Source organism: Apodemus sylvaticus, chromosome 10 (assembly GCF_947179515.1).
Source record: "Apodemus sylvaticus chromosome 10, mApoSyl1.1, whole genome shotgun sequence".
NCBI classification, from domain to species: Eukaryota; Metazoa; Chordata; class Mammalia; order Rodentia; family Muridae; genus Apodemus; species Apodemus sylvaticus.
In genome coordinates, this window is record NC_067481.1 from 24447716 (window position 1) to 24461765 (window position 14050).

At 50.1% G+C, this 14050-nt stretch overlaps 1 protein-coding gene across 2 annotated transcripts; it reads right to left on the reverse strand.

Annotated features, from left to right (window-relative positions):
- Positions 1-493: 493 nt before the first annotated feature.
- LOC127693340 (gasdermin-A) lies at positions 494-11042 on the reverse strand. 2 transcript variants are annotated; one of them, XM_052194104.1, is made up of 10 exons: positions 10829-11042; positions 10456-10636; positions 7362-7527; positions 6223-6319; positions 5725-5772; positions 5503-5514; positions 3788-3972; positions 3169-3283; positions 1025-1098; positions 494-854 (listed from the first exon to the last, which is right to left on the reverse strand). In XM_052194104.1, the coding sequence occupies exons 1-10, from the start codon at positions 11040-11042 to the stop codon at positions 612-614; spliced, it is 1335 nt and encodes a 444-aa protein (XP_052050064.1). In that variant the 3' UTR covers positions 494-611. The 2 variants fall into 2 exon arrangements, with proteins under 2 accessions (XP_052050064.1, XP_052050065.1); XM_052194105.1 differs by lacking the exons at positions 7362-7527; positions 10456-10636 and having other exon boundaries at positions 10829-10885.
- Positions 11043-14050: the final 3008 nt, after the last annotated feature.

Here is a 14050-nt window from a genome sequence, read left to right on the forward strand (position 1 = left end):
TGCTCTTCCAGGGTTCCTGGGTTCGAGCCCAGCACCCACATGATGGTTCACAACCGTCTATACCCCAGTTCCCTCCTAGGATCCAACCCTCTCGTCTTCTCTGAGAGCGTGAGGCACACAAGCTGTGCACATGTACACATGCATGTAAGAGGGAAGAGGAGGCAGAGATGTCTGAGGGAGCACGGTGAGAGGGTTCTCCTTGCGGCCATGGCTGTTGAATGACTTCAATCCCTGGATCCTAACGGGATGGGAGGAGAAAACCAACTCTCACAGGTTGTCCTCTGACCTGTGACAGCATACCATGGCGTACATGCCCCCCCATAAATATAAATAAACAAGACTGGTGACAAATGTTCAAAGCCAGCTTTAGGCAGAGGGTGTTGAGAACCCAGACGTTTAATGAGATCATAATACACAGGCCGAGCCTGTCCGTGCTACTGCCTCCACGCCCACCCTGAACTGAGGATTGAAAACCAAACTAAAGCAGCAGCAGTTGCTTTTTCAGTTTTATTTCAGTTGTCCTCAGGCTGGAGGCTCTGTAGTGCCTTGGAGTGTTACAGATAGAGCGCAGTAAGGCTGGGAAGGCATTAGGGAGGCAGGGAGAAGGTGCATTAGGAACCTTTGCTTAGCAGCTGAAGGAGGGAGAGACCAGCGTAGAGGGCACAGAGGTCCGAGAGAGTGTCGGGATCCCACGTGTACTGGGGGCCTGATCTCTGGACTTCCAGGCCGCTCAGCCCCACCAGAGCTTCTGTTAGGGTCAATTCCTCCTCCCCGAGAGAGGAGAGCAGATCAGGTCGCAGGGGGAAAACACCCTCTTTATCTTGCAGGAAGTTCTGCTGGAGGGTGCTTTCAACCTGCAAAGGACCAAGGTGTTCGGATATGAGGAACTGGAAAGCCTTCCTCCCTCCCACCAGCGGCAGGAGGATTTCCCTGAGCATCTCTGGATAAGGCTGGGACCTCTGAGCTTGTCCCCGCAGGTTCTAGCCCTCTGACCCTCCCCCAAACTACTGTCACTTTTTCTCACCAGCTTCAGTTGCACTGGTAGGATTTTTTTCTCCACGGATTTTACTAGAAGCTTCTGTTGGGCTTCACTTAGCACTGGAGGGAAAAGCAGAGAAAGAAAAAACAAAACAAAACAGAAATCAATGTGTTGCTGGTACAGAGGGAACTACACACTCCAAATAGTGTTAGCACACTCTGATCAATTAATCCATGCATACACTCATCTATCCATCCACCCATCTGTCCATCTGTCCATCCAGCCATCCCATGCTCCATCTATCCACAGCTGAATACCTGCTCTATAATATACACTTTTGCTGGCCATTAACTTAAAAAAAGTTGTGGGGGCTGGTGAGATGGTCAGCGGTTAAGAGCACAGATTGCTCTTCTGGAGGTCATGAGTTCAAATCTCAGAAACCACATGGTGGCTCACAACCATCCCAAATGGGAAACAAATACAAAAGCTGTGGGCCGGATCGAGCGGGGACTGGAGCAAGGGGGGGGGAGGGGAGTTGTGATTTTTGGCTGGGTAAAGTGACACACAGCATTAATCTCAGCATTTTGGAAGGCAGAGGTATATGGACCCTTGTGAGTTCGAGGCTAGATTGTCCTACATAGTGAGTTCCAGGCCAGCCAGGGATACATAATGAGACCTCATCTAAAAAACAACAGCCAACCCAAATTCTGATCTTTGGATGCAGTTTTGGGGAAGTCATGTGCTTTCTATTTGTTCTTGAGACAGAATCTCACTTTGTAACCCAGGTTAAGTTAGGGACTCTGGACCCAGTGTGGCCTCAGCTCTACAATCATCCTCCTGCCTCAGTTCCCTGAGTGCTGGGATTGTAGGCATGAGTGACCTACCACACTGTGATAGCCACAGCTGAGGGGCTTCCTTTGGGCTTGGCATTTGACAGAAAGTTCCCCACCCACCCACAAGTTTTCTTTTTGAGACAGTGTCTCACTGTGTAGCTCTGGTTGTCCTGGAACTCACTATTTAGACCAGGCTGGCCTTGATGTCACAGAGATCTCCTGCCTCTGTCTCTCCAGTGCTGGGATTAAAGGTGTACCTCAGTACGTCTAGCTTCCCAGAGACTTGTATGTGTGTATATGTTGTGTGTACACTCACATATGTATGTACATATGTATGTGTTCAAGCACACTCAGGTGCACACCGTGTGTGTATACAGAGGGTGCCATTCCTACTCCGTGTGCATCTGGGAATCAAACTCATATTGTCGGGCTTGGTGGCAAACACCTTTACTCACTGAGCCCTTAGGGTCCTTGGACAAAGTAGCAAACATCTCAGCTTATGTCTAAAGGACTCAGAGTTTTTGCTTTTGAGTGGGAAAATGTGTCATTCAGAGGGAAGGAGAAAATACAGGCACAAGATCAGCAGAGTAGTGACTCTGAAATTAAAGCTAACAGGCAGGCAGGCTAACAGGCAGGCAAGCTATCAGGCAGGCAAGCAGCAATATGGAAGTGATGGACTTAGCCCCATGCAGAAGGTTGGAAAAAAGTAGCAAAAAATAAAAATAAAAATGGACAAAGTGAGCAGGCAGTGGTGGCACATGCCTTTAATCCCAGCACTTGGGGGGCCAAGGCAGGCAGATTTCTGAGTTTGAGGCCAGCCTGGTCTAGAGTGAGTTCCAGGACAGTCAGGGCCATACAGAGAAATCCTGTCTTGGGGAAAAAACAAACAAACAAAAACAAAAAAACCCAACAACAACAACAACAACAACAAAAAGGGACCAACTGAAACCCTAGGAATGAAATGGATTTGGGATTTTCTTCTCTCTCTCTCTCTCTCTCTCTCTCTCTCTCTCTCTCTCTCTAGTACCTGGATTGAATTCAGTGCCTTGTGCACGTGTGTATATACATACACATACATACACATATATACACATACATATACACAGGTATACATACATATACATATACACAGATATGCATACACATACATATACACACATACATACATACATACACATGCACATACATATATATATACACATACATACATACATACACATACATACATACATACACATACATACATACACTATTGTATAAACCACCTGGCACCCACTCATTCATTCGTTTGGGAATTCATTCACACGATTTACTCTTACAGCAGAAAGAAACCCATCCCACTCACGTCTCACTCACCTGTCAGAGCCCCAAGGAAGTAGAGGATGGCGTCCATGGTGTCCCTTGACAGAAGGACATCTTTGGGGAGTGCTTCCAGGGTCACTTCGTGTCCCTTGTCTAGAGCCCCTGCAAGCTGTGAGGAAGACTGGGTGACTAATACTTCTGGCAAAGGTCTAACCTAGCACTTGGTACACAGTAATCTCTGAGCTGAGGCTGACTCTCTTCTACTCCCTGTTGTGTGTGTGTGTGTGTGTGTGTGTGTGTGTGTGTCTGTGTGTGTGTGTCTGTGGTCAGGTCATAGAAAGTGCTGCACAGTATAGGAGGCTCCTTGGTCTCTGCGGGTTGAGCTCTGGAAAGTTCAAGCTGTTATCCAGCAGATGGCGCCATGGGCTTGTGGGTACCTCTGGCCCTCAGAGGGCGCGCACCACTTCCTGGAACCCTGTACTGATGCTCTTTTGTAGGGAGCCAGTGGTAGCCAAGCAGCGGGGGCGCACTTGGGCAGCCTTGAGAAGGATATCTGCTGTTTATTCCGCAGCCTTTGGTCACTGTGCCATTGCCAGTTCCCCTCCCAGTCTGCAATGGCCGCCACCCCCCCACACTCCCCTTCCTCCATACTTCCTGTGTTCCGGGCTCTCACCGTCAGCTCCAGGTCCTGGAGCTCCTTCTTCTTTCCTAGGAGATGGCCGAGGGAAGTGAGGAGGGAGCTTCGCCCCACTGGACTCAACTTCTCCACTTGGTGAGTCTCTCGCTGAACCTCTTCCTTCAATGTCTTGAAGTCTTCGTGCATCTCCCCTAGGGGCACAGTTAATGTGGCAGGCACCCCTTCATCTGGTGCCCTCTCACCCTGAACATGCGGTCTGTAGGCTTCGTGACACCTTCCTCAGACCCAGTGCCCTGCTTCCAGCTTGAATCTGACTTTTCCTCTTTACCAAGGGGTGTGGCTATGAAGTTATGCTAAAGCCTTGTTATGAAGGATGGAGCAAAGACGTGGGCTAGACCCCCTGCCTTCAACTATGACAGTTAACCACACTACTGTTAGCACAACCGTCCCATATCCCAGGATTCGTCTTTTTTCTGTGCACAGTTAATATCTGGTTTCAACTACTCCACTCAGACATTTGGAGGAAGCCTCTTTCCCCCTCTTTTGAGTTTGTGAATGAACGATGGCTTTGGCAACTTAATGAAGAGGACACTGTGACTGTTTCAGAGAGCAGTGGGTCTGTATCCAGGGATGGCTGTGAACGGCAGCCTGCCTGTGTAGTGGCCGGAATCCCCAGGGCCTCCTCTCCTGCCTCCCCCCCCCCCCCCCGCCCCTCACTTTTCCCTTCCTTTCCCTTCCACTCTAATGCTTCTCCCCCTACCTGTGCAGCAAAGTCTTGAAAAAAATCATAAAGTTCCTTACCAACATCAGATGCCTGGATCACTGAGAAAATAAGAGGCAAGCAGTCAGATAAGAACACCGTCCTTCAGAATGGCAGTCATTCCTAGGGAGCCCGAGAGAGCACCGCCCCTCTGAGATCCCAGAATCCTTTTCTTCCAGTTCCGGGAGGCAAAATGGACCAGAAGAACTGATACAGGGACTGGAGAGATGGCTCAGCGGTTAAGAGCACTGACTACTCTTCCAGAGGTACTGAGTTCAGATCCCAGCAACCACATGGTGGCTCACAACCATCAGTAATGAGATCTGACACCCTCTTCTGGTGTTTCTGAAGACAGCTACAGTGTACTCATATAAATAAAAGAAGAAGAAGAAGAAGAAGAAGAAGAAGAAGAAGAAGAAGAAGAAGAAGAAGAAGAAGAAGAAGAAGAAGAAGAAGAAGAAGAAGAACTGATACAATGTGAAAAGGGCACTCAGGCTGGACTGGTGTCACCAGCAGCCGGGTGACTCAGCACCAGCTGCCCTAGTTACTGACAGCGGATACATGTGGAACAGGTTATAGCAACTCAAGGCCCTTGACAACAAAGGTCTGTGGCAGCAGATCTCCTGCCCATCTTGTCTACAGATCTCTCCTTTCTATTGTTTTTATTGGAACTTGTTATTCTTATCCTAACTTCTTATTGGAAGTTCTGCTGTAGTCGAGGGACAGCTGTTTGCTGAGATCTGTCCCACCATCTTCCAGGTCAGTCCCATGGAGGAGGGAGGAAGACTAAGGTTTTGAACTTAAGAAAGTTGTGAAACAAAAGGAACACTTACATATGAACTTCCCTTCTCCTGGCTTTTCTGAAAACACAAAAAAGAACATCTGTCACGACAAACTCTTTGATGCCTTTTGCTAAAAGCAACTGCCAAGACAGCCCCAAGGCAGCAGTGAGAAAACATGGAGAATCTGCGAGCCCGCCCACCCGTACAACTTTGGAATACACCTTGTCTCCAAATCTCTCTGTTTCTGGTTGTGCTTTGGCCCCAGTCTCTGTTCTATCTGGGCAGTGTTTGTATCCCACATCTCTATCTGGAAACAAGAGCAGATGCTCTGGGGGTAGGCTATAGGAGCTGCTGCTCCTATTTTAGGGTGGGAGACTTTACCACATAACATTGGGGCAGGAGATGTGGGGGCTTGTAAGCTGTGCACCTACCTCCAGGAGGGAAGGTTTGCATGCTGTCATTGCAGATGTGTGGAATGTCTGTAAGGGACAAGAGAAGACATCAGGTGGTCATTTCCAGCTTGCCCCACCCTTCCTTCTTCAGCCTCTAACCCAAAGCTCCTCAAAGGGCCCATCTAATTCTTTACCCCTTTACTGCTGGAAGCTGGAAGCTCTCGACTACAATAGAAGCCCCCTCCCCCCATCACCAATCCAGTGCTGGTGTCAGGATCTATGTCCTCCTCGGGCTTCCTGAGGTCAGAGGCTGTGCTAATCTGGCTTTTAGGTCACTCCCCACAGCTTCCCCAGAGACACGTGGAACTCAGGTCTCCTTCACCTAGAGCAACCTTTGTTCTTTCTCCAGCAAAGGACAATATAAGATGCTGTCTGCCCACCCCCCCTTCTCCCACATTGCAAGAGAGGCCCAGGATCCCACTGCACGGATGTAGGCGACCCTTGTCTTGCAGCGAGAACATGCTGGTCTCTGCTCACCCCACTCATCTTTCCCATTGACCATCAGTTGTCTCACTCGGTAGGCCAGGACACAGCCCTTGGGGATGGTCACAGCCTCCTTGTGGTTCACGGATCCCTAAGGTGACACAAGGAGAATCTATGAGTTCTCTGAGATCCATTAGGAGGAGGGGCACTAAGCAGGGACAGGGCTAGGTCTGACAGTCTTTGTGGATACCAGCGGTTGGAAAGCCTCCAGTAGGATCTCCAGTTGTCTTCCTCTGTGCTCTGAATTTGGGGCCCTTGAAGCCTTCCCATTCATTTCTTTTTTAAATATATACATATTTAAAAAAGAAATGAATTTATTTTATGTATATGAGTACACTGTAGCCGTCTTCAGACACACCAGAAGAGGGTATCGGATCCCATTACAGATGGTTGTACCATTACATAGTTGAACCCATTACATGTGGTTGCTGGGAATTGAACTCAGGACCTCTAAAAGAACAGTCAGTGCTTTTAACTGCTGAGCTATCTCTCTAGCCCCCTTCCCATCCATTTCTAATGATAACCCCATACCGAGCAATGCCTGCTTCTGGATTGGACGGCACAAGGGAACTGGGCAGACCTGCTCTAGCACCTGCCTGTGTATCATCCATCCTGCCCCACATCCCAGGTTCCTCCTTCCGACACCAGCCGCCCCATTCTTACCTCACTCAGGAAGTCTTCCCTTGTCTCTGCCCTGGCTCCCAATCCCATCCCATTCCTCTTGAACACACTCACCAGATGGATGTATAGATTATAAGAGATGCACTTATTTCTACTGGGCTTTAACTGTGTGACTCATCTATAAGTAAGGACTTTCTGAGAGCAGGAAACTGCCCTCATCCTGGGATCCTACCAAGTAGCCCAGACTGACCTTGAACTTGTGACCCTCCTGCCTCTGCCTTCAGAGTGCTGGGATTACTGGTGTGTACCACCATACCAGGTAGGAGCTCTGCTCTTCAGCTTTGGCAGGAGAGCGGTTGAAGGATGAGGACAAATCCTACAGCACTTCACCAGTTCTGTGTTGTCTGTGGCATATGGAGACTGCCCTGCTGGGTACCACTGAGTAAAGAACAGTGTGTGTGGTCTCTCTCTCTCTCTGTCTCTGTCTCTTTCTGTGTCTGTGTATAGCAAACCTGCAGTCCCAGTGGGGCAAAGAAGGGGAGAGAGAAGCAGCCTTCTGCCTTGCCAGCTCTTTCCAGAGTGACTTCCTGCACGGTTTCCACCACCTCCATCACCACGTACAGGTTCTCGCCGCGTTCCCACATCTCCTTCAGGAACGGGTGGTCTGCTGACAGTTTCCTAAGGCAGGAGAAGCAGGAACACACCACACGCAGCGCTTTCTCACCAGGGCCACCACCTGTGCTTTATAGTATTTTATTTTTGAGACAGGGTCCCGCTGTACAGCTTGGCTGTCCTGTGTAGACCAGTCTGGCCTTGAACTCACAGAGATCCACCTGCCTTTGCCTCTCAACCCCTGGGACTAAAGGCGTGCGCCACTATGCCCCACAGTGTCTGCTTTTTTAAGCAGTCAATCCTAGACAGTCTGGTGCCAGGGAAGCAGAGAGGGCTCAGCTCAGGCCACAGTGCAAACTCAGAGTTCTGCTCCCTGGCAGGGCAGCTGCTTGGAGTCTGAGGTGCCTCACCTATAAAACAGAGATGAGGCCAGCTACCTCCCGGGGTGCTGAGATAAACTGTGCAAACAGCTGGAGGCTTATCACCTGGCTTCTCCACTTCCTCCTCCCCTTTGCTTCCGTCTGAACACATGCCTCTGTCCTGTTTTCATTCCTGAATACTCCCTCAAATCACCGCCCTAATTCTCTCCTTCACCTCCTGGCAGATGTCTCAAAAGGTGAGCCACATGTGAGTCTTCATCCCCCATCTGAATCTCACTCTGCTGAAATCACAGTGACTCCCACTCACCAATCTGTGTGATCCCCTAAATGTGGACCACACTGGCTCTCCTGCCCTCCTGTGCCGTCCTGTCTCATCCTGGCTTCCAGTTACACACTGCTTCTGCTCCTAACCCACATACATACGATCTCACTTCCCTTTTCCAGTTGATTTGGAACCTTGATACATCTGAGATTTTGGTGGCGGTGGTGGTGGTGGTGGTGGTAGTGGTGGTGTGTGTGTGTGTGTGTGTGTGTGTGTATGAGAGAGAGAGAGAGAGAGAGAGAGAGAGAGAGAGAGAGAGAGAGAGAGAGTTTGTGTGTTCTCAGGAATGTGTGTGTTTGAATATATGTTTGTATGTGTGTGTGTCTTTTCATGAGTGTGTGTGTTTGAATATGTATGTGTGTGTGTGTGTGTGTGTGTGTGTGTGTGTGTGCATGAGTGTGTGTGGGGCATGAAGAAAAAAGCATCAGACCCCTGGAGCTGGAGTTACAGGTCCTTGTGAGCTCACTAATGAGTGAGAACTGGGAACTGAGCTCGGGTCAGCAGCAGCTGCTCTCAGCCACTGAGTCCCCTCTCCAGTCCCCGAGATTCTGCTTTTCTGCCTCCTCTTTCCAAGCGTTCTCCAACTTCCTTACCCCCAACCTGATTCGCCCCCATGTGCATCTGTACCCCAACCCCTCTGAGCTTCCTGTCCCTCTCCCTGTGACCTGTTGAGCAGTCTCAGGTGGTTCTCCAGCTGTGCCAAAAAAGGAGCTGACGACCGTCCCCACATTACTATCTGCCACTGGTATTCCTGTTTGTCACCTTTAATGTCTTGTAATGACACAACCTAGGTCAAGACTCAGAGTCAGTCATCTTTAACAAATCTGTCACCCTGCAGTCAGCTGCTGAGTTTAACCCACTTCATCATCCTTTGAAATAAACCTGGTGCCCACTCCTCACTACATCCTGGCCACGCCCCCTGCATCCCAGCCACGCCTCCCATCTCACATCCTCATTTTATTTCTCTGACAGATGGTGGGACAGTGTGTTTCTGTCCACCTTCCTCTCTCTAATACACTTCTTCCACCTGGTCAGGTCAGTCAGGACAACACCAGAGCTCAGAGCAGCATCAGGGAGTCAGGCTCTCCCTGGTGTCTGCTGGTTGGGCTCCTTGACCTGTTTCTGGCCCCCACCCGCTCTGGGGTCTACCCTCCATCTGTCCCTCCTCTGCATCTGCGCACTGGCTAGTTCATGGTTCCTATTGGATTTGAGACATGTCACCTGTATGTCTCAGTAAGGCCCTTCTTCTTTCCCTGCAAGACCAATGTATACCCCTCCTTCCAGGCTAAACCCAAGACCCCTGTTGTGTGAGGATTTGCCTCACATCCCCAACCCGAAGCCCCTCCCTGACTGCAAGTCCAGCTGAATGTTTGCCATGCGCCTATTGCTGCCTGCATTGGGTAGCTACTCTTCTGTTCTTGGTTTTTCAAGACAGGGTTTCTCTGTGTAGCCCTGGCTGTCTAGGAGTTTACTCTGTAGACCAGGCTGGCCTTGAACTCAGAGATTCTCCTCCATCTGCCTCCCAAGGGTTGGGATTAAAGGGGTGTGTCAGCACTGCCTGACTGGATAATTAGTCTTGGGAATTGAACTCAGGACCTCGAGAAGAACAGCCAGTACCCTTAAACCTTTGAGCCATCTCTCCATCCCCGGATAATTACTCTTACATGGTAGTTTTCACCCTCCTACACCTCAAGGTTCTTGGTTGTAGACATTCTAGGTACACCAGCATGTAGTAGGGTGCTTTACACTCAGAACTCTTTAAATGCTTACTGGGTGACTTGTCAAACAGTCAAGCCTTTCCTTCCCCTCCCGGCCCCTCAAGGCCTCACCTGCTTCCTTCCACCACTACTTAATTATTTAAAAGTCAGGTCCCCTGTCAAGCCAGGCACGTGCCAGAGCCTTGTATGAACATCGGTCCTGCCACACCCCTTGTCTTCTGGGACAGGGTTCCCTAGGTATGTGGATGGAGCCAGTCTGAAGCTTGTTTTGTGGGAGCAGAGCGTCAGACACAGTCTTTGTAAGAACAGTTACTATAAACTTCTGACTTTTTTCCATTGCATTTCAGTCTTTGGGTTGAAGGAACTTTAGGACCAGCTCTCTGTTCCCATCTTGCTATAGCAAAGAGAACTGAGGTTCCTCACCACAGAGTTCTTTTCCCACCCACAGGAGAATTCTCTTCAGGGATTGGTAAAGGTCAGGGTAGGTGATCCACCTTTCCACCCGTGACTCAAAGCATCATCAGTACACTACCCAACCACATCCTGGCAGCACCTTGTCCTTGTCCTCTCTCACCTCTCCTTGTGCAAGTTTTCCAGAGCTGTGGGAGCCACGCTGAGCGTCTGCACCTCCAGTGTGCTGCTTTGAGACAGTCCTGCCGTCCCCTTTACTTTCACTGTCTTTGGTACGTCCACATCTCCTTCCACCCGGGCATCCAACATATTTTTGAAGCTAAAGTTCCCACTGTCTGTTGGGTCTGTGGGAGGGAAAAGGCAGAAGGAACTGAGCTGGGGAGCACCCCCAGTTATCAGCACCCCTAGAGAGAACTTTGGGGCTTGGTGACACCTAACCATATGGGGGAAGAGCTTGAGAATCTTCCTTGTGGCCCAGGTGGCTGGGCCTAGCTGGACAGGGTCCTTCAGAGCCCAGCTCCACCTGAGAGGCTGACCTGCCGGGGAGCTGCCAGGCTCCAGCACATCCAGGAGAGTGTAGTCGGTGCGGACATAGCGGGCTCCCCAGAACAGTGTGCTCTTCCTCTTCCTCAGCACCAGGCAGAAGGGATGGAAGCGTTTGAAGTCGATGAGGCTGTCCAGGGGTGTCAGATCCCCTCGAGGGTTCAGCTGTCTAGCCAGGGCCCGGGTGACATTCTCAAACATAGTCATTGTCTCTATGGAGAAAGAGATGGATGCCGGGCAGTGGTGGTGCATGCCTTTAATCCCAACACTTGGCAGGCAGAGGCAGGCAAATTTCTGAGTTTGAGGCCAGCCAGGGCTACACAGAGAAACCTTGCCTTGAAAATACTGAGAAAGAGAGAGAGAGAGAGAGAGAGAGAGAGAGAGAGAGACAGAGAGAGAGAGACAGAGACAGAGACAGAGACAGAGAGACACAGAGAGAGACAGAGAGAGGGAGACAGAGAGAGACAGAGACAGAGAGAGATACAGAGAGACACAGAGAAAGATGGCAAGGTGACTGCTTGCTTGCAAGACCCGGTAAGGACTTTGTAAAGAGGTTGTCACTGGGCTTCACTCCCCAGAGCTGGGGGAAGACAGTGAGTGCCGCCTGGATGTTGGATCTTGTAGGAGTCCAAGGAGTCCGTCTTTTGTGATGGACAGTTCTGAGCTCTAGAGTTCACACGGCTGGCACAAGATGCCAGCCCTCCCCTTTGCCAAGGGCTTCTTTTCTCATTCCCTGTTCATGTCTTCACAGCCACAGCACCCAGCTAGAGTATGTCATCAGCAGGGGAAATGAGACTTCCTCTCACACTAAGGGACAGTTGATCCTAGGACCTGGGGACACTAGGGAAAGGAAGCAACTGCCACCATTCCCAAGAGCCGGGCAGTCAGAGCTGGGCAGCTTCCCCAGCCGCCCTTCCCTGGACAAGGACGCACTTGCTCGGCCCTGCACTTCCCTCCCCCACCTCCTAACAACGTGGCTGTAAGTGGCCGGTCTCCCAGTTCCTCTCTCCCACTCACTTCTTTGTCTTTGTTAGTTCTGCTTATGATAAATCCCCTTTCCAATAGAAAGAATTCATATTTGTCCTATAAGACGTGACTCAGGTCACCTGCTCACACCTTTACCCCTTTGGGCACTTTGGTGACTCTGCCTGTATTCCCAGGACACCGTGTATATCCGCTTCTGAAACACCTGCTAATTCATCTTGTTACTGAGACTGCCTGTTCACCTGACTGCCTCGCCTTCTCAACTGTGACTTCCCAGAGGGCAGGAAATGGGCCTCAGTCACCTCTCCAGCATCAGCACCAGGCACCGTGTCTGGACAGCAGGATAGAAAGTGACTGTGGTCCTGATAGACATGTTGTGGGGAGAGGGTCCAAGAGGATGTGGATCCTGCAAGGACCGGAAGTTTGATGTTTTAGGTCTCTGTCTTTGAAGTTGAGGTATCTTGCCTGGGCATCCTGTAGCCACACCCAGATTTTTCTGGTGGGTGGAAGAGGTCAGACACACCAGCTAGCCTCCGTGGGCCTCACCTTTCTGTTGGGCTTGACAGAGGCAGGGAAACAGGAGGTGCACACACAGATGTGTGGGGCTATCCTGCCGTCTAACAATATTCTTTTTGGCTCTTGTTCCTAGAAGGCTTGGGATGGCATATGTCCCTCCAGAGATCAACTGAGTGTTCCTAGAAGTACCTACCCCCTCACCAGAGAGGCACTCAAAGGCTACCCTCTCTTCTCTCTAAGGCCTACCATGATTCTTACCCTCAATGAAATCCACGGAGACTTTATGGCCATGATAAAGGATAAGAAATCCCATGCCCGTTTGACCCCAAACTTTCCCCTAGATCCCCAGACTCTCCCCCTGTCTTGTCAGCTGTCATCAGTCTTACCAGGGATGGAGTGATGCTGGGTCCTGTCCGGCAGCGGGTGTGTGGTGAGGAACCAGCGCCTGTTCTGTCTACAGGTTAGAATGCCTGACTGTCCTTACCAGGACTGGCTGCTTTATGTCTCTGTGGAGGCGGGGATGTAGGCTCCCACAGACCCTGCCTGTGTCAATGACCCCGCCCCTTTTTGTTCTACTTCCAGGAGAACAGCATCAACCTGTTTGAAGTTCCCCGCCTCAGGCCCTGGGCCTTGGCCTCCTAAGGGATGAGGGGGCGGGTAGGAAGATGCCAGGCAGGTGTCTGTGTAGCTGGGGCAGAGACAGAAAGAAGTGGTGACTGAAAATTTGCTTGTGAACTTTGGGCATCAAGGAGGGCATTTAGCTCTCTCTCTCTCTCTCTCTCTCTCTGTGTGTGTGTGTGTGTGTGAGTGTGTGTATACTCACACATGTGCGTGAATGTATGCAGAAGTGATATGGGGTGGATCTCTGCTCTGGTGTCATTATGGCCATCTAAGGCCTTGTGGGAATAAGTGATAAGAAATCCTGCATGTTCAGGGACTACAGGTGGCAGAGCAGCTGGGAATCTGCCCTTCATCTTTGTGCGCATCAGCACAAGCCTGCTGATTCCTGCCTCTCTACTTGTAAAAGTGCATTGGCTACACATGCAGAGCTTGGTCCCAGTACACACAGGAGGCAGGAGAGAGTGAGCTCAAATGGCCTCCTATGACTCTGAAGCATCTCTGCTTCTCTAAGGATATGGAATATATGTGTGCGTACACAGAGGTGGATCCCAGCAGTGTGATGACAGACAGCCCAGCCCAGGGTGCGTGCTGTGTGCATTCACCTGTCTTCCTATAGGTCATTCAGGAATTTCTTTCTTTCTTTCTTTCTTTCTTTCTTTCTTTCTTTCTTTCTTTCTTTCTTTCTTTCTTTCTTTCTTTCTGTCTGTCTGTCTGTCTGTCTCTTTCTTTCTGTATATGAGTACACTGTCTCTGTCTTCAGACACACCAGAAGAGGGCATCAGATTCCATTACAGTTGGTTGTGAGCCACCATGTGGTTGCTGGGAATTGAACTCAGGACCTCTGGAAGAGCAGTCAGTGCTCTTAACCACTGAGCCATCTCTCCAGCCTCCCTTATCTTTCTCTAGTCACTGCTTGGAAACCATTTAAAAGATGATTCTACACACATGGGTAGGTCTCTAGAATACAATTTATGTGATTTACTACAAGGCCATACAAAGGATCAGAATTTCCTTAGTGGCTGCTGGGAATGATGGAAGAGTCTCACACTTCACAAAACATCTTAAATCATTATTACTCTACTTTCTCAAAGCCT

Excerpts from the sequence above, each read along its gene's own strand:
- LOC127693340 (XM_052194104.1), bottom strand. The coding sequence starts at position 11,042 with ATGACTATGTTTGAGAATGTCACCCGGGCCCTGGCTAGACAGCTGAAC. Across the intron at positions 10,637-10,828 it reads GCCTGGCAGCTCCCCGGCAG|ACCCAACAGACAGTGGGAAC; the intron begins GTCAGCCTCTCA and ends TCCCTCCCACAG. Across the intron at positions 855-1,024 it reads TACCAGTGCAACTGAAGCTG|GTTGAAAGCACCCTCCAGCA; the intron begins GTGAGAAAAAGT and ends GGTCCTTTGCAG.